The 23,114-nt window shown below is 38.2% G+C and overlaps 1 protein-coding gene across 1 annotated transcript in view; it reads right to left on the bottom strand.

Moving 5' to 3' along the window:
- ITGA8 (integrin subunit alpha 8) overlaps positions 1-23,114 on the bottom strand; it is a 216,396-nt gene that overhangs the window by 37,371 nt on the left and 155,911 nt on the right. The window contains exons 22-23 of the mRNA XM_080672065.1: positions 19,081-19,160; positions 12,228-12,308 (exon numbers count right to left, since the gene is read on the bottom strand). Coding sequence (XP_080528191.1) covers positions 12,228-12,308; positions 19,081-19,160 — 161 coding nt within the window. The remainder of the gene's footprint in view (positions 1-12,227; positions 12,309-19,080; positions 19,161-23,114) is intronic.

Here is a 23,114-nt window from a genome sequence, read left to right as displayed (position 1 = left end):
AGAGGGAAGTCCAGTGCGCTTGGGCTTCCATTCCCACATGGTCTTGATGACCTCACCACCCAAAGCTTTATTTCACTTTTAGGCTTCTTAGCTCGGCAACAACAGAGATGATTTCCATCATGCCTACATCCATATTGAGGCGCTAGGAAAACTTTTGTTTTGCTTTGTTTTTATGATCCTTAGTCCTAAAGGATTGGTCATGAATTCTCTAGGACCACAGAATCATACAGTTAGATCTGGGGCCAGTATTATGGAGACATTGTGATCAAAAGCCCTCACTTCATAAATGAAATAAAAACTGATGGCCAGAGAAGTAGGAACTTAATTGCAGGTGAAGATTAGAGCTCAGGTTTGCTCAGCACCATCCACTCTATTTCCAATATACAGTGCACCACAGGGGCCTCTGGGCTGCAGCGGTTTTAGTAAACACAACTTAAAAAGAAAGTTCCCGACCCATTTCTATAACAAAATCAAATAAAAATCTATAAAGAAACCTATCACAGGGTGTGGCAAAATCATTTAAAAAGTATGACTCACAAAATTCACATATCCACCCTCTGAAGACCTTTCCAAACCTGGGGAAACCATGGCAAAGAATGGCTCTCTAAAGATCCCAACTAAATAAGGGAAGCATTGCTCAATGTTTTCAAAGTTATTATTTTTTTAGAAGGAAGGGAGAAAGAATATCATTAACTAATTAACCTAGGAGAACAGCCAGTGCAGTAATCCAACAACCCTTACTTAATAGCCTCACATTCTAAGATGCAGGAGAGTCCGTTACTCACAGAGACCCTCGAGCAATAAGGAAATTAGGGTGCTCAGTGTTAACACTGGACATTGAGAAGAGCTTTGAGAGAAAGCAATGAATTAGATTTTTGATCATTTAAAATCTATATGCTATCAGGAAGTTAAAATCTGATAATGTAGTAGTATGGCATGACCCAATTTTCATATGCCTGTTTTCAGCAGTATTAGTCCAAAATAGCAAAGACTATCATTTATGGAACAATGTTGGCTCTACCTGCTAAAGACAATATCTATGAAGAAAGTAGTTATTCATGATTGTATGCTCTCTTAATACAAACCCATTCAATCCTGATTATTTTATAAAAGGTAAAATTTTGTTATTCTTTGATATCTTAATATATGTGGTGCTGCTTCTTGTGACCAAGTTTACTTCTTACATAACTACGCTAAACTAATCCTTTGTGCCAACAGGTGACATGTACAGCTGCTTAAAGACACTGTTGAAATTACCTAGCTTTGAAACAAATGAAACAAGTCTCAATATTTTTTCCCACCCCCAAAAAATAAATCCATATGAGTTTATTTTTTAAATTACAAAACAATGCGGGAGAGGGAATAATGGCGGCGGAATAGACAGACGTGTTCCGAGCCTTGTCCCGGAGCAGAAAGAAAGAACAGCTGAGGGACGCACAAGGAGTGTTTGTTGGCTGGTTGGGAGACAGCTGAATTCCAGAAGGAGGTGGGGGACTGCTGAACGGGGTTCCCCTGACCTGGCAGCACGAACTGCGGCTGGGTCCCCTCCCGGAGCTGCGGGGTTGGACGCGGAGTCTGCGCCATCTTGATCCGGAAAGTGGAGCTTATCTGAAGCCTGAGAATCCACAACTGCGGCACCCCAGGAACAGCTGCGAGCCCCAGAACAACGCTCCCCAACTGGCGCAAGCACACGGGTTCAGAGGAGCTCTACACTCCACCACGGAAAGGTCAGATTTCGCCTGGGATAAGGTGAGGTCTCTGGTCCCGGCGGGAGAGAGGAACGCGCGTTTTGCGGGAGCTGGAGGACCAGGGAAGTCTGTGCCTAGAAAAATCCGTGGCTGTAGGGGCTGGCGTGATCTGTGATTGTGGAAAGGGGTCCTCAGAGCTGCTAAGAGAAGGGCACTCTAAAAAGCAACCCATTTTGATCTGAAGTGCAGGGACACCCTAAGAATTTCAGGCTGTCCAGACTTACGCGCAGCCCGTGCGCTCCCTTTGTGCCTGGGTTTACTCGCAGTCCTGGAGTTCGCACACTTGGGCTTTTTCCTCTTCAAATCCTTGCTTCTGATTACTAAGCCCAATACATAGGATCACCCAGTTGGGGACACCCTGGGAGACTGCAGGGGAAAATTGTTTTTCTGGAACCTGGGGATCGGAGCGGGGAGTGACCATCAGAGAGTCAGCTCTGAGGCAGACCACGCCCACAGGCCGGTGGCGAGTGCCACAGGGAAAGAAGGCTCTAACACTGCCTAGAGAGGCCATAGATAGACCCGGAAGTCAATCCAGAAACACTGCCACCCAGGGGCTGAATCACAAATTGACTCTTGCGTAATCAAAAATAAAGGAATACGAGAAATTAAGACACACCGCCTGCTTAAAATCAGGACTGGCTTACAACACCGAAGAGCAGTGGATCGCAGGGAACTGCAATACTGTCTGGACTGAGAAACAGGCGTGCCAAACAGAAAAACAGAGGAAGTGAATGACCTTCACTACTTCACATTTTATTTTTACCTTTTATTTTTTTTTTTATTTTTTTTTTTTCATTTTTTGCATCTTTTAATCAAGAAACTTTTTTTTCTTTTTTCATCACTTGATTTTACCTTTTTAATGATTACATTTTTATTTTCAATCCGTATTATTACTACTGCTATTTTATCTTTTTTTTTTTTTAAAGTGTCATTTTATTTTCTCTTCATTTTATTTTGGGATTAGGGTTCTACATTCTATTTTTTATCTTTCCTTTAGCATCGTTTTACTCTATCTCAACTCTACCTTTAGGCCATCACTCTCTTCCTAACCTCCCCCTTTTCAGTGTCCTGTTTGTCTTACCCTTTTACTGCTTTAGATTTTCCCTATTCTTTCTGTTTAACCCTTGTTAAAATTTCACCCTACTTACATATCTAATCTCTAATCCCCTGCTCCAAGTCCACATACACCTCTCCCTTCGCTGTCTGAGCTATCCATAAACTTGTCCTTCTCTCTGTCCTTTTGTTGTTGTTTGCTTGAATGTAGATTATATCCAATTTTTATGCTGTTTTTGTGAGATTGTTTTGCTTATTCTTCTTTTGTTTATTTTTTTGTTTGTTTTGTGCTTCAGCTTTCCCTTGCCTCAATCCATATTAGTTGGTGTTGTAGTTTGTATTAATCCCCAGGCACTTGTTGCTGGCATTTGCTGGGATTAGTGATTGTTCTATTGGAGTTTTATCCCCAATATATATAGTCTGTTCCCCTTTCTCTCTTAGTCACTTTCTTGTCTCTCTTACTTTTTTTTTTCTCTTTACTTTCCCTTTTCCCAATTTCATTTTCACACTCCTTTTTTCTTTTTTTCTTTCTTTCTTTCTTTTTTCCTCTTCTTCTTTCTCTCCTATCACCTAATTTGCCTTTCTCTGGTGGTCACCTTTATTGGAGGTTATTAATATCGTGAATACATTCCTGTTCAGTGCCTTGTGAGTTGTACCTGGTAGTGCTGTATTTTGTGCCTTTAAATCAACCCAGGAGAGAGAGAACTACATAACCAGACACCCAGAGAAGAGAGACCATGGGGAGACAAAGAAGCAGCCCGCATATGAAAGAAAAGCAGGCATCACCAGAAAAGGAAGTAAACGAAATGGAGGCAAGCAACCTTCCAGAAAAAGAATTCAGAGAAATGGTCATAAGGTGGCTGAAAAGAATGGAAGACAAATTCGACAATATGAGCAAGAACCAAGAGGAAATGAAGAAGAACCAAGAAGAAATGAAAAATGACATCGCTGCTGTAAAGAACTCAATAGAAAGCATCAAGAGTAGACTAGAAGAAGCAGAGGACCGCATCAGTGAGCTAGAAGACAAGATGGAAAAAAATACCCAAGTAGAGCAACTTCTAGAAAAAAAAATTAAAAGGCAGGAGGAGAGTCTAAGGGAACTTTGGGACAACACGAAACAAAACAACATCCGCATAATAGGGGTTCCAGAAGGAAAGGAAGCTGAGCAAGGAATAGAAAACCTCTTTGAAGAAATAATGACAGAAAATTTCCCAGATATAGGGAAGAAAAAACCCACACAAATCCAAGAAGCTCACAGAGTCCCAAGCAAAATGAACCCCAAAAGACCGACGCCAAGGCACATTATAATTAAATTGGCAAACACCAACGACAAAGTAAGAATCTTAAAAGCAGCAAGAGAGAGACAGAAAGTTACATACAAAGGAACCCCCATCAGACTAGCAACTGATTTCTCAACAGAAACTCATCAGGCCAGAAGGGAATGGAATGAAATATACAAAGTCATGCAAAGGAAGGGGCTGAATCCAAGAATACTGTACCCAGCAAGGCTGTCAATCAAAATTGAAGGTGAAATCAGGAGCTTCACAGACAAAAAAGGACTAAGGGAATTTATTACCACCAAACCAGCAATGCAAGAAATGCTAAAGGGTCTACTGTAAAAAAAAAAAAAAAAAGAAAGAAAGAAACAGGAAGCGAAGAAGTAACACAGGGGTAAAGAATAGGAATGGCGACAAATAAGTACCTATCAATAATAACTTTAAATGTAAATGGATTAAATGCCCCAATCAAAAGACATAGGGTAACAGATTGGATAAGAAAACATGACCCATATATCTGCTGTCTACAAGAAACCCACCTCAGAAAAAAAAGACGCACACAGACTGAGGGTGAAGGGATGGAAAAAGGTTTTCCAGGCAAATGGAACTGAAAAAAAAGCTGGGGTAGCAATACTTATTTCTGACAAATTAGATCTCAAACTGAAGGACATAACAAGAGATAAGGAAGGCCATTTCATAATACTAAAGGGAGCAATCCAACAAGAAGAAATAACTCTGGTAAACATATATGCACCCAATACAGGAGCACCCAAATACATAAAAAAACTCCTGGAGGATATTAAGGGAGACATTGACAGCAATACAATCATAGTAGGAGACTTTAATACCCCACTATCACCATTGGACAAATCCTCTAAACAAAACATCAGCAAAGAAACATCAATCCTAAATGACTCACTAGACCAGATGGAATTAATTGACATCTTCAGAACATTTCACCCCAAAGCCACAGAATATACATTCTTCTCAAGCGCACATGGGTCATTTTCAAAGATAGACCATATGTTGGGACATAGGCAAAGTCTCTTCAAATTCAAGAAGATAGAAATCATATCAAGCATCTTCTCAGACCACAGTGGCATAAAACTGGAAATCAACTACAATAAAAACAACCCAAAGAAATCAAACACATGGAGACTAAACAGCATGCTATTAAACCATGACTGGGTTACAAGAGAGATCAAAGAAGAAATAAAAAACATCATGACAACAAATGACAATGAAAACACTACAATCCAAAATCTATGGGACACAGCGAAAGCAGTCTTGAGAGGGAAGTTCATAGCTCTACAAGCCTACTGCAAAAAACAAGAAACAGGGGTAATAAATTACCTAACCCAACAACTCAAAGAGTTAGAAAAAGAGCAACAAGAAAAGCCCAGTGTAAGCAGAAGGAAGGAAATAATAAAGATCAGAGCACAGATAAACGACATAGAGACCAAAGAAACAATACAAAAGATCAACAAAACCAAGAGCTGGTTCTTTGAAAGGATAAACAAGATTGATGAACCTCTAGCCAGGCTCACCAAGAAGCAAAGGGAGAGGACCCAAATAAACAAGATCAGAAATGAAAGAGGTGAAATAACAACAGATCCCGCCGAAATACAAAGGATTGTTAAAAAATACTACGAACAACTCTATTCCAACAAACTGGACAACCTGCAGGAAATGGACATATTCCTAGAAAAATATAACCTTCCAAAACTCAATCAGGAAGAATCTAAACAGCTCAACATGCCAGTAACTATGGAAGAAATTGAAGCAGTCATCAAAGAGCTTCCGGCAAACAAAAGCCCGGGGCCAGACGGCTTCACAGGAGAGTTCTACCAAACATTCAAGGAAGAATTAAAACCTATCCTCCTCAGACTATTCCAAAAAATTCAAGAGGAAGGAACACTTCCCAGCTCCTTCTATGAAGCCAGCATCACCCTAATACAAAAACCAGATAAAGACAACACAATGAAGGAGAATTACAGGCCAATATCCCTCATGAATGTAGATGCCAAAATCCTCAACAAAATTCTAGCAAATAGGATCCAGCAGTACATCAGAAAGATCATACACCATGACCAAGTAGGATTTATCCCAGGAATGCAAGGATGGTTCAATATCCGCAAATCAATAAATGTGATACATCACATAAACAAATTGAGAGATAAAAATCACATAGTCATATCAATTGATGCAGAAAAAGCATTTGACAAAATCCAACACCCTTTCTTGATAAAAACTCTCAACAAGGTGGGAATAGAAGGATCATACCTCAACATCATAAAAGCTATATATGATAAACCCACAGCTAACATCATACTCAATGGGCAAAAACTAAAACCATTTCCCCTAAGAACAGGAACAAGACAGGGATGCCCACTCTCACCACTCCTGTTTGACATAGTACTGGAAGTATTAGCCACTGCAATTAGACAAGAAGAAGAAATAAAAGGCATCCAAATTGGAAAAGAAGAAGTAAAGCTGTCCTTATTTGCAGATGACATGATATTGTACATAAAAAACCCGAAAGACTCCATCAAAAAACTAACAGACTTAATAAATGAATTCGGCAATGTAGCAGGATACAAAATTAACACCAAGAAATCTATGGCATTTCTATACACCAACAATGAACTTACAGAAAGAGAGACTAAAAAAGCAATCCCATTTTCCATCGCACCAAAAAAATTAAGATACTTAGGAATAAACCTAACCAAGGAGGTAAAAGACCTATATGCGGAAAACTACAGGACACTGAAAAAAGAGATAGAGGAAGATGTAAACAGATGGAAGAACATACCATGTTCATGGATTGGTAGAATCAACATCATTAAAATGTCCATACTACCCAAAGCAATCTATAGATTCAATGCACTCCCCATTAAAATACCAACGGCGTATTTCACAGACCTAGAAAGAACTCTCCAAAAATTCATCTGGAATAAAAAAAGACCCCGAATAGCCACAGCAATCCTGAGAAAGAAGAATAAAGTAGGAGGGATCTCAATACCAGATTTCAAGCTGTATTACAAAGCCACTGTCATCAAAACAGCCTGGTACTGGCACAAGAACAGACATATAGATCAATGGAACAGAATAGAGAATCCAGATATCGACCCAAACCAATATGCGCATTTAATATTTGACAAAGGAGGCATGAACATACAATGGAGTCAAGACAGTCTCTTTAATAAATGGTGTTGGGAAAATTGGACAGATACATGCAAAAAAATGAAACTAGATCACCAACTTACACCATACACAAAAATAAACTCAAAATGGGTACAGGACTTAAATATAAGACGGGAAACCATAAAAATACTAGAGGAATCCACAGGCAGCAAAATCTCAGACATATGCCAAAAGAACTTTTTCAGTGATACTGCCCCTAGGGTAATGGAAGCCAAACAGAAAATAAACAAATGGGACTACATCAAAATAAAAAGCTTTTGCACAGCAAAAGAAACCATCAACAAAACAACAAGAAACCCCACTGTATGGGAGAACATATTTGCAAATGGTATCACTGATAAAGGTTTAATTTCCAACATCTACAGGCAGCTTATACAACTTAATAAAAGGAAGATAAATGATCCAATAAAAAAATGGGCAACGGACCTAAATAGAAGCTTTTCGAAAGAAGACAGAAGGAAGGCCAAGAGACACATGAAAACATGCTCAAAGTCACTAATTATCCGAGAGATGCAAATCAAAACAACAATGCGATACCATCTCACACCTGTCAGAATGGCTATCATCAACAAATCAACAAACGACAAGTGTTGGCGAGGATGCGGAGAAAAAGGAACCCTCGTGCACTGCTGGTGGGAATGCAGACTGGTGCAGCCACTGTGGAGAACAGTATGGAGTTTCCTCAAAAAACTGAAAATGGAACTCCCATTTGACCCAGTAATCCCACTCCTAGGAATATATCCTAAGAAACCAGAAACACCAATCAGAAAGGATATATGCACCCCTATGTTCATAGCAGCACAATTTACAATAGCTAAGATTTGGAAACAGCCTAAATGCCCATCAGCAGATGACTGGATCAGAAAACTATGGTACATCTACACAATGGAATACTATGCTGCCGTAAAAAAGAAGGAATTACTACCATTTGTAGGCACTTGGATGGAATTAGAGAACATTATGCTAAGTGAAATAAGCCAGTCAATGAAAGAAAAATACCACATGATCCCACTCATTTGGGGATAATGAAAAACATTATAAACTGATGAACAAAAAGATAGTTACAGAGGCAGTAAAGCATCAAACAGACTGTCAAATTACAGTGGTAAGGTTAGGGAGAGGTGGGGGAAATAAGAGATCAACTGAAGGACTTATATGCATGTATATAAGAGTAACCAACGGATGCAAAACATTGGGGGGTGAGGGCATATATGGGAGTGGGGTGGGGGTGGGGGGCAATGATAAGATATGTACACATATAATACCTTAATAAAAATTTGAAAAAAAAAAATTACAAAACAATGCTAAATTTTTGAAAAGAACTTTTAGAGACAGTGCATGATAACATACACTGGAATAAAGACCATTGGCCAAAAAGAAAATTAGATTTTCCTGAAGACTAAACATAGATTTTTAACACAGTGACTATTTTTAAGAATTAAACATTAGAACTAATGTTTTTTGCTGAGTATTTGGAGGGAAGAGTTTCATTTTGTAAAATGACTGAAAAAGAACTTTAACACTAACTTAGAGAAAAAAATATATGGTCAATTGTTGAACATTAAGCAACTAAAATAATTGGCACCCATATGAAAAACCCAATTTTAATGATTTGTTTTGATTATTGGCAAAATGAATAGAAACATTTCTACCTTTTTTACTTAGAAACGTTAGTAAAATAAGTGATGACAGAAATACATTTAAAAATATTAATCTCGCAAAATGAATATGTGAAAATAAATAGTTACATTAATCCCTTAGCTTCCTTGGACTTAAGAAATAAAAGCAGTACCAAATTTAAAATTTATTTTGGAATAAAACAGTTTCACTTTATTTTTGGTTAGCAAAACAAAGATAAGCTAAATTTAAAAAGGAGAAAAAAATTTATATATATACTAGTTATGATTTTTTTTAAAGATCATAGATAATAATGCTTCTGTTTTCTTTTCTGATTTAAAAGATAGTGTTTTTATCAAGAGAGGAATGGGGGAATTAAACTAGAAATTCACAAAAATAAAATAGATCAGCTCCAAATATCTGTAAATCAAACAGGTCATTTCCTATGAGTCAACTCATAAGTTAGAGGAAATCACAAAGGAAATTAGAAAATACTTAGAAGTGAGTTCGCAATGAAAAACCAACATATCAACACTTATGCATGCTACTAAAGCAGGGAAATTTACATCACAAAATGCTTATGCAAAAAAAGAAGACAGATCTCCCATCAATGATCTAATTTCTGCATAGAGGAAGGAAAAAAAAGAAGAGAAACCCCAACCCAAAATGAGCAGAAGGAAGGAAATAATAACAATAAAAGCAGAAACCAATGGAATAGAAAATAAAAGCAAAAAAAAATTTTTTTTTTAAATCAATGAACAAAAAAATTGGTGCTTTGAAAAGACCACTAAACTCTAGCCAGACTGATCTGGGGAAAAAGGTAGAAGATACAAATTGCCAATATTGGGAATGATGAGGGGCCATCATTAGAAATCCTTCCTACAGATAGTAAAAAGAAAATGAGAGATTATAAACAACTTCATGTGAAAACATGTAACAACTTAGATGAAATAGACAAATTCCTTGAAAGACTACCAAAGCTCACTCAAGTAGAAACAGAGAATATAAATAGCTTTATATTAAAGAATGCAATTGAATTGTTAAAACCTTCCTGCAAAAACAAAAAGCCAAACAAACAAAAAACAAAATACTCCAGACTCACATGGCTTGCCTGGTGATTTTTACCAAATATTTATGAAAAAAAATAATACAAATTCTACACAAACTCTTTCAGAAAATAGAGCAGATGGAGAAATCATTCCAACTCATTTTACAAAGCTGGCATCCCCCTGATACCAAAATCAGAAAAAGATATTGTAAGAAAAGAAAACTACAGATCTATATTTCTCATGAACATATATGCAAAAGTCACTAACAAAATTTTAAGTTGAGTCCCATAATATATAAAGAGAACAATAATCATGACTAAGTGTGCTTCTTCCCCAGAAAGTTTGGTTTAATATTCAATCACACACACACACACAAGCACACACACACACACACACACACAGTAAAATATGATGTCAGAAACATTAATGTGTTATGCATATGTAAAGGCCTGGGGGGTGGTTGGGGGCAGGATGAATGGAGTCAATGGAGGAAAAAGGGGACATTTGTAATACTTTCAACAATAAAGATAAATTAAAAAAATAAATGTGGAGGAGTAAAAACTATAGTAGTTTTAGAATGTGTTTGAACTTAAACAGCTATCAACTTATAATGGATCGCTACAAACATCGCTTGTTATATATGAATCTCATGGTAACCAGAAACCAAGCAGGTTCAATCCCCAGTCTGGGTGCGTATGGGAGACAGCCAATCAGTGTTTCTCTCTCACCTCAGTATTTTTCTCTTTCTCCTTTTCCCTCTCTCTAAAAATCAATAAACAGATCAAAGGGTGAGGAAAATAATAATAACAATAATAGTAATAATGTGGAGCAATGGAAACACTGTATATTCTCTGGTCCTAAAATTCCACATTGGAGCGTAAACTATTCTGATAGTCAGAAAATATATACAAGAAAGTTTGTAAAAAAGTAAGTAAATAAAACAAGAAAACCTCCAAGTATTAATCAAGAGTAGAATGGATAAATAAGTTATGGTATAGTTTTACGTTATTCTCTTCTGCAGTCAAAATGAATGAACTATAGGCACATGGACTAAAGTGGGTGAATGTCAAAAACATTCATTTGAATGGGAAAAAAAACACAAAAGCATACATAAAATGAGATTTTGTGTAGATAATGTTCAAGAAACTCCATCTCATAGGTTGCATAGCTGACATTTATAAGCATGCACTTAGGACAGACTGCCTATACTTACATTCCAGCCCCCACTTCCTAGCTGTGTAGCCTTTAACTCCTGTGCCCAAACTCCCTCAGTTGTACAGCAAGGACACTAGTACACATTCAGATGTCCTAACATGGTGGGGTAACACATGGAAGTATCAATAAACGTTAGGCATTATTATTATTCTCTAACCCACTAGATGGAGCCTCAGAGGTGCCAGGATAGCAGGCAGACACCCCCTTCCTTGAGAGCAGCAGGGGGCAGAGTAAGAAAATGCCAGGTGACCAAAGCTCTGAGTGCAGAAATCTATAGTTGCCATTGCGGAGGAATGTGAACCACTCAGACCTATGGAAAAGGAAAAGGGAACTGGGCTTGCTGGAGTCCCAGTGACAATTCAGCCCCAAACCAGTTGATATTTTTTTAGCTGCCTGGTTGTTCTGAAGAAATAAGAATTAAAATAAAAGTAATGACGTCCATGCTTGCACAAGATAAGAACTACATGTAGTCCATTTCTGATTACTTTTTTTCCTACAGGATGAAGAATTTCCCAGATGGTAGTTATCTCAAGACTTTTACTTGACCACTTTCCTCCTGTCTCCCAACTGGTGGCTTATTGGCATCTTCTTCAAAGAATAGGACAGAATGAAAAAGCTGTAAAATGTAGATCCCATCAGCCCTCACATCTCAGAGTTAGCCATTTCTTAAACTCAAGATGTGGTATGGTGAGGCTGAATTTTCACTATGCCAAAATAATCACTCGAGAAGTGAGACTTTCAGGCAGTCACAGAGTTGTCCATTTTATCTGTCTTCTTACCACCAGCTTTTATAGTTTGATTATTGAACTGTCAGTTTGAGGAATAAAGTGAGCCCTTGTTTTGATGTCTTTAGACTTAATTACCATACAGGGTTTACTCTACTTTGCAATGGAAGGCTAATAATGGGCAGACAAGAATGAAAATTTATACCAAAGTGAACTGTGATCTTGAATGCATTAGGAAAATTCCATACAGTTTTTACTGGTATTTTATCATCACTCTCATATATAGAAAGCTATTATTATATGTAGTATAACTACTACAATGCTTTGTTTATTACTTACCCTCTTATTTCTACTTGAGCTACAGCAGTGATGTTGATTTGCAGGCTCACAAAATTGCTGTCTGGATTGTCCTTGTTGGAACTAAAACACAATGACATATAATTTAAATATATTTTCTCAGACTTGTTACTATAACATATGATCATAAAATACATTCTATATATCACTTGAGCAACACACATTACCAACATGATCATTCAGAAAGCAATGGCATATCCATTCTACAAAACCATAACCATTTATGTATGGAAATGCTAAGATCCATTATGATCAAAAGTAATGAATATAACTTTCCATGAGGAAACATCTTATCAGAAAGCACAGTTGATATCTAGAGAAACTAGTCCTTTTTCTGATTCAATGGCTAAACCCAAAGGCAGTGAGCTGAGTTCGTTTTCCAGCATCTAACTTGGACACATTCCTTAACTTCTCTGAGCATCATATTCATTGCCCATCAAATGAAAAAGGACAGCACAGTCAACTTTTGTTTTCCATGCTCATAAAAAGGAGGACTGGCAAGAATAATCCAAAAGCTGCACATAATGGAAAAAGCATTTGCATTTGGCTCTGGAATGCATCATACCATACATTGTTTGGGCAGCAAATTTATCTTCCGTATGGGTTTATTTCTTAAGTAATATTAAAATAAGTTGGCATTCACTGCCTGCTCACTGACTGACTAGGGTGGGGGTGGGGGTGAGCAGAGGCTTGGCCAGTAAGGTGAAGAAGGGAGATCAAAGAAAGTTGGGCAGTTCATGCAGAGGCAATGAGCAGATGACATGGATGTTTGTCACATGCATCAGGAATCTCAAGCTGGGACCCTGGCCAGGTAGCTCAGTTGGTTAGAGCATTGTCCTGATATACCAAGGTTGTGGGTTTGATCCCAGGTCAGCACACATACAAGAATCAACCAATGAATGCGTATGTAAGTAGAACAACAAATGGATGTTTCTCTCTCTCTTTAAAGTCAATCAATAAATTTTTTTTAAAAAAGAATCTCAAGATGGAAGGTACATGCTTAATAATATTTCTTTGCACAGCGGCAAAATGATTTTCAAGTTTGCTGTTTCTTTCTCTCAAGCAAATATAAGTAGACATAAAATTTAACTGTGCCAAAATAATTACTGGAGAAGTGAGACTTTCCCCAAAAGAAACTTGTGTTAAGCAGCCAGTACTGTAAGGAAGATGAAATGTGTCTCAAGAGGCTTGACCCAGTAGCTGAGCTTTGGATGCATTTATTGTCCTTCTGTGCTTTCATCGAAGTCACCCTCATATCCCAAAGGACTCTGCAGCTTGTAGCAAACTGAGAGGTGGCCACACCCCCCTAACAGGCCATGATTATCTTCAGGTCTCATTAGGAAGAGTAAGCACCTCTTCTTCCCACGGAATCTCACAGATTCAATGGACCGGCTCTAACTCTGCAATGATGGTAATGGGTATGTTCTGTTTAGCTTTTGAAGCTTTCTAAATGTGGGAGCTGGAAAAGACAGGATAAAAGTCTGCTTTCAAAGAAGATAGAATCGTTCCCACATTGCTTTGTAAAAGTCCTGTTCGATTGTATATACTGATAAGGCAACTTAAACTACAAACACATATAAAAGACATAAACAGGCAAATGTCAGGCTCATTTCCTGTAATGGGAATCACTGCTAAGCTTGTGATGAGCCTAGGGGGACTTGTTCACCAAAGTTTGAACACCAGTTTCCAGGCCATTTTATTATTATCACATCTGGGGAGGATCAGTCAACTAAAACATTTTTTTTTCTTTCTTTTTTTAAAGGCAGGATTCTGAATTACTAACCAATAAGAAGTCATTAAGTAAACTCCACTTGTTGCAGACTTTGTGGTTCCAAACCCATTATGGGAATGCATTCATTTGGAAATTTAGGTCTACTTGTTCCACAGATTAACTAGACTTTGTTCTATTTTCTAGTTCATTACCATTTTTTTTTTTAGTTCGTTACCATTTTGTGGAAGTGGAAATTAGAATTACAGGGGGAAAGTGTTATTTAAGTTATTCCATAATTCTATTGTATTTTCTTTCTAAGAGGTTCAAATAACATGATTTCCATTATTCATGACATCCTGAAAATATCATACCTAATAATAGACAAACATGTAAATTGACTGTACCTCTGCTACACCCACAGCCAATCAGAGTGAGTATGCAAATTAATCCAACAAAGACGGAGGTTAATTTGCATAAGTAGGCGCCCAGCAGCCTGGGTCCTGGGAACTTTCTCAGCACCCACGTCACTCCGAGGTAGGCACGGGTGGGTCCTGAGCAACCTGGGAAGGGTCTGAGCCAGGGGGCTCCAGGGCAGAGGCTGAGCCAGTGATTGGAGGGAGCTGGGGGGCCCCGCCCAGGCCCCAACCAAGCCTCAGCCAGAGGCTTTGGTCCTAGGCAGGAGCGGAGCCGCGATAGGAGGGAGCTGGGGGGCCCCTGGCCAGGCCCTGAGGCTTTAGGCCTTGGCAGGGGTGGAGCCAGTGATTGCAGGGAGCTGGGGGGCCCCTGCCCAGGCCCCAAGTGTGGCGATCAGGCCTAAGCCGCAGTCTGGCCTCCCTTTGTGGGAGGCGACCAGGCTGATCAGGGAAAGGCACCAGCCCCATCACCCCGCTGCTGCAGCCACTGCAGTCACCGCAGCCACCAAGGTGTTTTTATCAACACGGACTCCAGTCCCTTCACCATGAAAAAATGACAACTTTCTTTAGGCATTTTCAAGATGTGTCTTTCATAGGATATGACATTTCTTTCTTTATTTTTTTTTATCCTCACCTGAGGATATGTTTCCATTGATTTTTAGAGAATGTGGGAGAGAAACATCAAAGTGAGAGGAACACTTTGATTGGTTGCCTCCTGCATGAGCCCTGACCTGGGCCCCAGCCAGGGAGGAGCCTGCAACCTAGGTACATGCCCTTTATCAGAATCGAACCCGGACCCTGTGGTCGGCAGGCCTAGGCATTATCCACTGAGCCAAACCGGCTAGGGCAGGATATGTCATTTCTTAGCCCTCCAGCAGCAGACCCTCGGTTTTTTCTCTAGGAGTGTGGTGGAAAAACCCTAGATCACCTTTTTGGATTCTTATACCCAAGTTACTAAGAATATTACCAGTGGCAAACAGGGAGCTTAGCCAATGAGCGGTCAGAAAAGGTGTTTCCTCTGTAGTTCACACCTATCGCCTCCGATTTCTGGCTCCACCCCTGCCAAGGCCTAAAGCCTCAGGGACTGGGCAGGGACCCCCCCCCCCCCCAGCTCCCTCCGATCACGGGCTCTGCCCCTGCCCAGGCCCCAAGCCTCTGCCAGGTCCTAAGCCAGCAGTAGGACATCCCCTGAGGGCTCCCAGTATGTGAGAGGGGGCAGGCTGGGCTGAGGGACCCCCCCCCTCCCAGTGCATGAATTCCATGCACCAGGCCCCTAGTAAATATATGTTAAACACTAAAATCATCTTGGGACAGGAGTCCAAATATAAGGCTTACAGAGGCAGTTTTGAAATTTAACAAAAGCAAAGGCAGACTCGGAGGCTAGACCTGGCTGGCTAATCAGATTCATCCTGCCACACAAGCTTGACATGACACTTGGTACTGCAAACAGTGATGTCAACAAAACTCCCGCAAGAGAGGTACCAGACTTGATATATAACTTAGATACTTCTTTGACCTCTTTCCTGGAAGGAAACCTCCCTCACTATTATAACTGCTATATTCAAACAAGCAATTTGCCACTGCCCTGGATGCTGAGCTGCTTAAACTGTCAGTGCTAGTTCTACGCAAGGAATGCTGAATTTCCTCTCCATGACTGTGCCCTCTGTCATGCATCAAGGATAAAGATGTTTTTTACCTTTTACTCCAATGCAATTTTCTTTTTCTTTACTGTGGCCTATTTTCTATTTTCTAGCAATCCCTCTATGCTTTCTGTGGTTTTGGGAATATCAGCAAAGGCAATACAATGTTCATTTCACCATTACTGAGGGAGCAACAGCAACGATGACCACAAAGATGTGTTCGTGCATGGGAATTGCTCTCTGAGACCCACTCTACACAGGGAGGAAAATGTTTACATGTCACACAGTGCCAGGGCATGAAGATACCATTTAATGCAAACATTTGGTAACACAAAATATTTTAAGTTTGTTAATTTGTAAATCCCAGTTTCCTTTTGGGTTCTATTTGTGAAAAAGGACATTAAATGTGGGTAACAGTGGTCAATATGGACAAAAGCTTTAGAGTTCAGAGCATTTGGTTTAGTTTAGTTTTGGTTTAAACACATTTAAACTGGACACAAACCATCCATTAAATACTTATTTACATCTTTGGAGTCTGCCAGAGAAGCATGCAGATAAATGCTCACTTCTCAAATGCTTTTGTATTTGAGAAGTAAAAGTATTCTCAAATGCTTTATCACATTATAATGTATGTTTTTGGAATTGATGCTTTATGTAGGCTCCCCAGTTCTTTCTGCATTTTCACATTTTTATATTTTTTAAAATAATGATAAAGTAGTCATAAGTTTTACAGCATATAAGGATGGAATAGTCATGATGTTAGATGAAAAGGGATGTTAAGAATGTGATTATTTCTACTTTCCATCAAATTCAGCACTCTATCATCTAATTCAGTATTTCAATGATGATCTACGCAGGGGTGGGAACGTTGGCCTGCAGGCCATATAAGGTCTGTGATATCATTCAGTCTGGCCCTGCCAAGGCATCAGGGGTAACTTAATTAAATGTTTGACCAAATATAGCAGGCTAATTTATAAGTTGATAATTTTGTGTAGCCCGCGAATGATGTTATAAATCTCCAAGTGGCCCTTGGCAGAAAAAAGGTTCCCCACCCCTGATCTACAGGGTGGAAGTGGGGAAGGCAGAGAACATTATTGATGCCCTCTGCTCCCTGAGTGAAATGCAAATTGCATCTATTCTATTATCCATAACCGCAGTCAAAGGTAATGGGAAAGGTCAAGGAATTTGCTTTGCGACTTTGTAACAGACTTTTTTTAAAAAAAAAAATAAAGGCTGCATATTTTATGAAAGGTGTAACTTTCTCCCAAGTGACACAAAGCTACATGCCACCACAGGATCAATGTCACAGACAATGATGGTGAGAACTGGAAACTGGCCTGCTGCCTGGAGTGATGGTGGTCCTCCATTATGGAGCACTCTTTCTTTGTTGTTGTTGTTTTTCCCTGAAAACTTACAAATATTAACCAATTACCCAAGTGAAAATATTTATGAATAGCTAAGCCTCTTGGGAAATATACATTTATATAGGTTTTTTAAAAAAGTGATTCAATAAGCTTTTGGTACAATGAAGAATAATTCATTCTCTCTATATCCCATCACTAATTTGGATTAAAATATTTAAGATTCAGCAAAAAATATTTAAGTTAAAATTTAAAAGACCCAATTAAAGTCAGAAAAGGATATAAAAAACCCTTCTCCCTGGAAATGTAGCACAAAATTTGGGGAATATGGTCTGTGACATAGGTTGCAGATTTTTGAAATTGCCTATATTCTTATAGAGTTTATGTCTTTTTCTTTAATCTTAAACTTCTAATTAAGTAGCTATTAAAAATAATCCATTGTGCAAAATAATTTTTCTAAAAATCTTCACATTTCAATGACACCCTCTTGCAGGACAGAAGGTATGTTTAGAGATTAGCCATGATGCACACTAGTATTTGAGAATGAAATTGTAGATACTGATGTTCATATTAGAACGTGCTGGGCAAGTTATAAATAACTATGAAAGGCCTGCATGTGCTGTCCACATCAGTGTCTTTCAAACTTTTAAAATTGCAGATCACAACTTTATATATATATGTGTATGTGTGTATATATATATGTGTGTGTGTATGTGTGTGTATATATATCTCCCGGGATATCTTACTATATATTTATATTTATCTGAAAGGGATGTTTCGTGAATAGGACTCTGATGTATTATATTTCATCAATTGCCTTTTCTTTTAATATGAGTCTATAGTCAATAAATGAATTCCATTACTGGATAATGGGTTGCAGTCCACAGTTGGGACTCCTGGCCCTCATGAACACTGCTCCCTACGGGTCTTCCTACTCATGAAATATTTTCGGCCATGAAGAAGCAAACAGAATAGATGGCGAAAGGATACAGTCACACTTGAATTCCTGAGCAGGATTAGTCTTAGAAAAAGGGGGAAGCTATGTATGACTCAGCTCATAATTGCCAAAGAAGGCTCTGCCCTTCGAATACCGGGGGGAGGGGGGGTAAGAGTAGGTTAATAATTGTTTGTATGGAAAATAATACAGCACAAGAATTCATAAATAATAATTCAAGAAAAAAACTCTGTGTTTCATGTACTCACAACTGTAAACCTATTTTTGCCCCACCCTATGTATGATCTTATCTGCATCTTGCCTTGGTGCTCATATTGAACCATCAGAGAGAGACTCATTCATTCTTGAAAAGTTAGAAGATTTCAAGATTTCTAATGCAAAATCTATGCTTTTTTGCAGAAATTTTGTTCTTAGGGATTAGTTAACCCCCACGTTAGAGCATGGTAGGGATGTGGAGGGGGTGGAAGTGGTAGAAGACATGTGCATCTGAATGAGGAAAACTGGAGGTGAAGGGAGGTGGAAGGTGCCCAGGACAAAATTTCACTCTCATAACTTGGCCTACATAATGTAATTTCTTTTTCAGAACCAAAAACATTGAAAGAACTGAAATAACTGAGATAAACAAAGGAAAAATGGGCTGTGAAAGTCTGGGTTCAAATTTCAGATGAACTTTTAAGATGAAGGAGCTTGACAAGTAGCATTCATTTCACTGTGCATCATTTTAATATTGAGTGTTAGGCATTTAAAGGTCTAACCTTCTGATTTGAAGATCGAAGTTAATGCTCACGTTTGTTTTCTCAAGACGTGGAACTGCAAATCGGAGGCCCAGAGAATACTAAATTTAAAAAAAACAAACACACACACACACATACAACACACTATGTTATTACATGGGAGGAACCTTATACACAGCATAAAATATTTTAAACTTATCCTGCAAAACACCACTCTGGATTGCTGTTCCTTTTTCTGCTTTTATCCTGGATGGCTGAGAGCTGAAAGAAAGCCATGCAATTGAGACAGTAGGGCCCAGATAATGCCAGTCCTTAAACATTTGGTTTCCTCTCTTCATTTAGCCCCATACTAACTCTTCACCTGACATCTTGTTGTGTGCCAAATTAAAACAACCTAAATATACGAGGTGAGTGATTTAGAAAACTGTGATTCTCTTTTATGATGGACATTTATGTAGTCTTTGAAATCATGGCTATGATGCCTATGCAACAATGTGAAAAATGCTTATGACATTATGATGATGAATAAATAAAAAAGATTACAATGTTGTAGGTGTAATGTGTTTCAGCTATGGTTTTAAAAGTCTAACAATGGAAAAGTTATTGTATAGGAGTGAGGATGTATTGTAAGAAAATATACCAAACAATATACTATGTTATGTTAAAGTTAAAAATGTGTGGGTTATTTTTTCCACCTTTATTTTCAAAAGTTTTAAAACTCTCTTATTATTTTTATAATTTGAAAACAGATTTCTAAACTTGGAGAAAAGTAAGTCCAGTGACAATATAAATGAGGTAAAAACAATAGCTAAGACATATGATGATAGTAATGCCTCTCCCGTGAACTATACTAACCCTAACATGCATTGTTTCATGAAATCACAGCAACCAGTCCATGAGGTAGGGACTGTGATTGTTGACATTTTGCAATCAAGCAGCAATCTTAGGAGGAGAGAGATTAAGTGACTTGCCCCAGGTGCAGAGCAAATAAACTGCAGAGTTGGAATTGCAGTCCCTTCAAGCTGACTCCAGAATCTGTCTCCACTACACTACACTACACTATGAGAATCGAACCATTAAAAACTCAGGTTAATATGATGCAGTAATAACATGAACTAATAATAAATTGCCACTTTCATCATAAATCACCATTTTACTAGCCCTTACTGAATGTGCTACAAGCCAGGTACTGCCCTAGTGTAAAGCCACTAGTGGTTTATATCACATCATTGCATTGCTCCAAACATTCCCACAAATAGGTATTCTCCCGCTGCAGTGTGCCTTGCCCGAGGCATCACAACTGATAAATGGCAGTTGGGATTGAAACCCAAGTGTGTCTAACTATTAAGCCTATGCATCCTTATGTCCCAACCATGATGAATACCTTTATTATTCCAAGTGTGCAATTTTCTGTCAGACCTCTGGGCCTTTGCCACATGCTCTTCTTTCTTTGGAAACCTTGTATGCCTTTCCCTGCTTTCTCTACTTGGAGAACTCCTGCTCATGTTTCAAAACTCAGGATAAGAGATGCCTCCTGCAATACATCCTCTGATCCCATAGGCCGGATCAGGCAGAAATTTTTTTTTTTATTTCCTCTCTCTATCTTTGCTACTCTCCTATCATTCAACCTATGATATCGCTAATTTTGAGTTTCTTATTGAATGGGGGTTGTATATTTTCATCTTGATATCGTCAGATTCTAGCTTAGTCAGGCATCTACAAGGAGTGGCAACAAAACTGGTTATCTATAATAAAAAAAGCATAATGTGCAAATTGACCGAGCTGCTGTACAGCAGAACGACTGTCCGGATGATTTTCCTGACAAAGCTGGGGCTGCGAGCATGGCTGAGGCAGCCGGAGCTGTGAAGGTCTACTCTTGCACACATTTCATGCATTGGGCCTCTAGTTTCTCATAAAAAAAGAATGATGAGAAAGAGTGTGCCATTGTTTGTACACTTCCAGTGATGGGGATCTTATTATATTGTGATGAAGTCTACCTAATGTTGGTCTTCATTATAGAACAATTCAGTGTGGGGTGAAGATAAAAGGTGTGACAATTCATATTAGTAAAAGATACATGTGTTCTTTAGTGGAATCTAACTCCAGATCTCTGGGCATTGATTCTAAGAAGTCTTTGTTGAACCACTATTTTTCTTGTTTTCCTATTTAAAAGATTTTGCAAATTTTTATGAATCTCATTGGTATGTAAATATTTTCTATTACTGTAGCTATTCTATGAAAATGACATTACTACTTACAAATCAGAAGTAACACTTCTGAATATGGCCTTGAATAGTTCGTTAAATTAAAACATAAAGTTGCTTGAAAACTATTATGATGTTTTTTAATATTTAGGACTGCTTTTATCTTTGGAATTTTACTACAGCCCACGAGAGTATTCTTTTTAAAGTACAAAATGAGGTAAATAAATCAGTGTTTTATAACAAAACAGAATGCAATAAAATTGGATGTGCTTAAGGTCATTAAAAAGTGAGATAAAAAAGCTATAAGGTTTCTTCCACTATAGACCTCAGAGATGAATCAATAGAAACAATTTACTTCCTTGACTTCTAAAGATTACTTGCTGATAAAATGGATTGACATGGTTTCACATAAACACATTTGTGGTTAAGACCACACTGTCATTTTACCCTCCACTTTGAATGTCACTGGTGGCCAGTTTCTGTTCCATGGTTATTCTTAGTTATTGATGAGTTTAGATTACCTCTGGTCAAGATTTAATACTTTTAATAATGAAAAAAGGAATTAGTGCCCAGTCATCTACAGATGCTAACACCATTGCCACCATGTCAATTCATTTCTCTTTGGCCTTAGGGAGAACTCTTCATATCAAATTAGGTGGTTGGACTGTGGTTGAAAATTAGCAAAAGGATTTATTAGCTTCCAGAAAAGAGAATTCTAAAGAAAAATGTTCTAATATTGCAGCTTAAATTTCCATTCTGTCTTTCATGGCCTCGTTTATGTATCTCATCTGTTACCCATTAGTTTTCACCCAAGTACTCATCACAATTTTGCAGGCAGGCCTGGTTCAAATCTTGAGTCTGTCCTTCATTACCTGTGTGACTTTGGGCAATTCATTTGACTTCTCTTGAGTCTAAGTTTTCTCATCCATAACATAGGGGAAATACCTGACTCATAAAGCAGTTGGTTGTTGTGAAAATTAAATGCGACAACATTGAAAAACCACCCAGTAATGGGTTTATAACACAGAGGGTCATCCAATTATGTTAGCTTATAAAAGTTGATTTTTCATTTAAATATTTACTTTTTTTTTTTTAACCAAGAAGTGAGCTTACTAGACTATATAGCTTAGTACCTTTTTAAAAATTACCCAGTATCAATGGTACAGTGTTTATTATAATGTAAAAAAGCAAAAATACTTTTTTGCACAATATCCTAAAGTATAAATTGGGAATAGGTATTTGCTTTTTTGTGTGTTTTCTTAAATTATTTTTTTTAATCCTCACCTGAGGATATGTTTTTCTAACTGATTTTAGAGAGAGAAGAAGGGAGAGGGAGAGAGAGGAAACAGTGATGTGAAAGAGAAACATCAATCGGTTGCCTCCCTTAAGAACCCTAGTGGGATCAAACCCGAAACCTGGGTGTGTGCCTTACCCGGGAATGGAGTCTGCGGACCCTTTTGGTGTACAGGATGACTCTCCAAATAACTGAGCCACACCAGCCAGGGCAGGAATATATATTTCTTGATAGAAAGTTTCAAAGGCTCAAACACATGTGTGAAACTCTGGGCTGAGAGGTTTATTTACTGCAGTACTTCTCAGTAGCTTTAAAATGCAAACATGCACCTGAGTGTCCCAGAGGATATGACATTCAGCAGTGACCACAGAACTCTTCTTTAAAGGCTTATCTCAAGAGATTAGGTCTCTTTGGAATATAATTCTGGAAGTTCTAATACAAATCTATGTAATTATAATTTTTTTTCAAACAAACCATTCCATTGATCATCATAAACATCTAATTTAAAATAGAGGAATGTATACATTTAGTTTATGTAACATTTGATTATGTAGTAT

This window comes from Plecotus auritus, assembly GCF_963455305.1.
Source record: "Plecotus auritus genome assembly, chromosome: 1".
Classification (NCBI taxonomy): domain Eukaryota; kingdom Metazoa; phylum Chordata; class Mammalia; order Chiroptera; family Vespertilionidae; genus Plecotus; species Plecotus auritus.
Note: the sequence above shows the minus strand (reverse complement) of the source record. Positions and strands in the feature narration are given on the sequence as shown.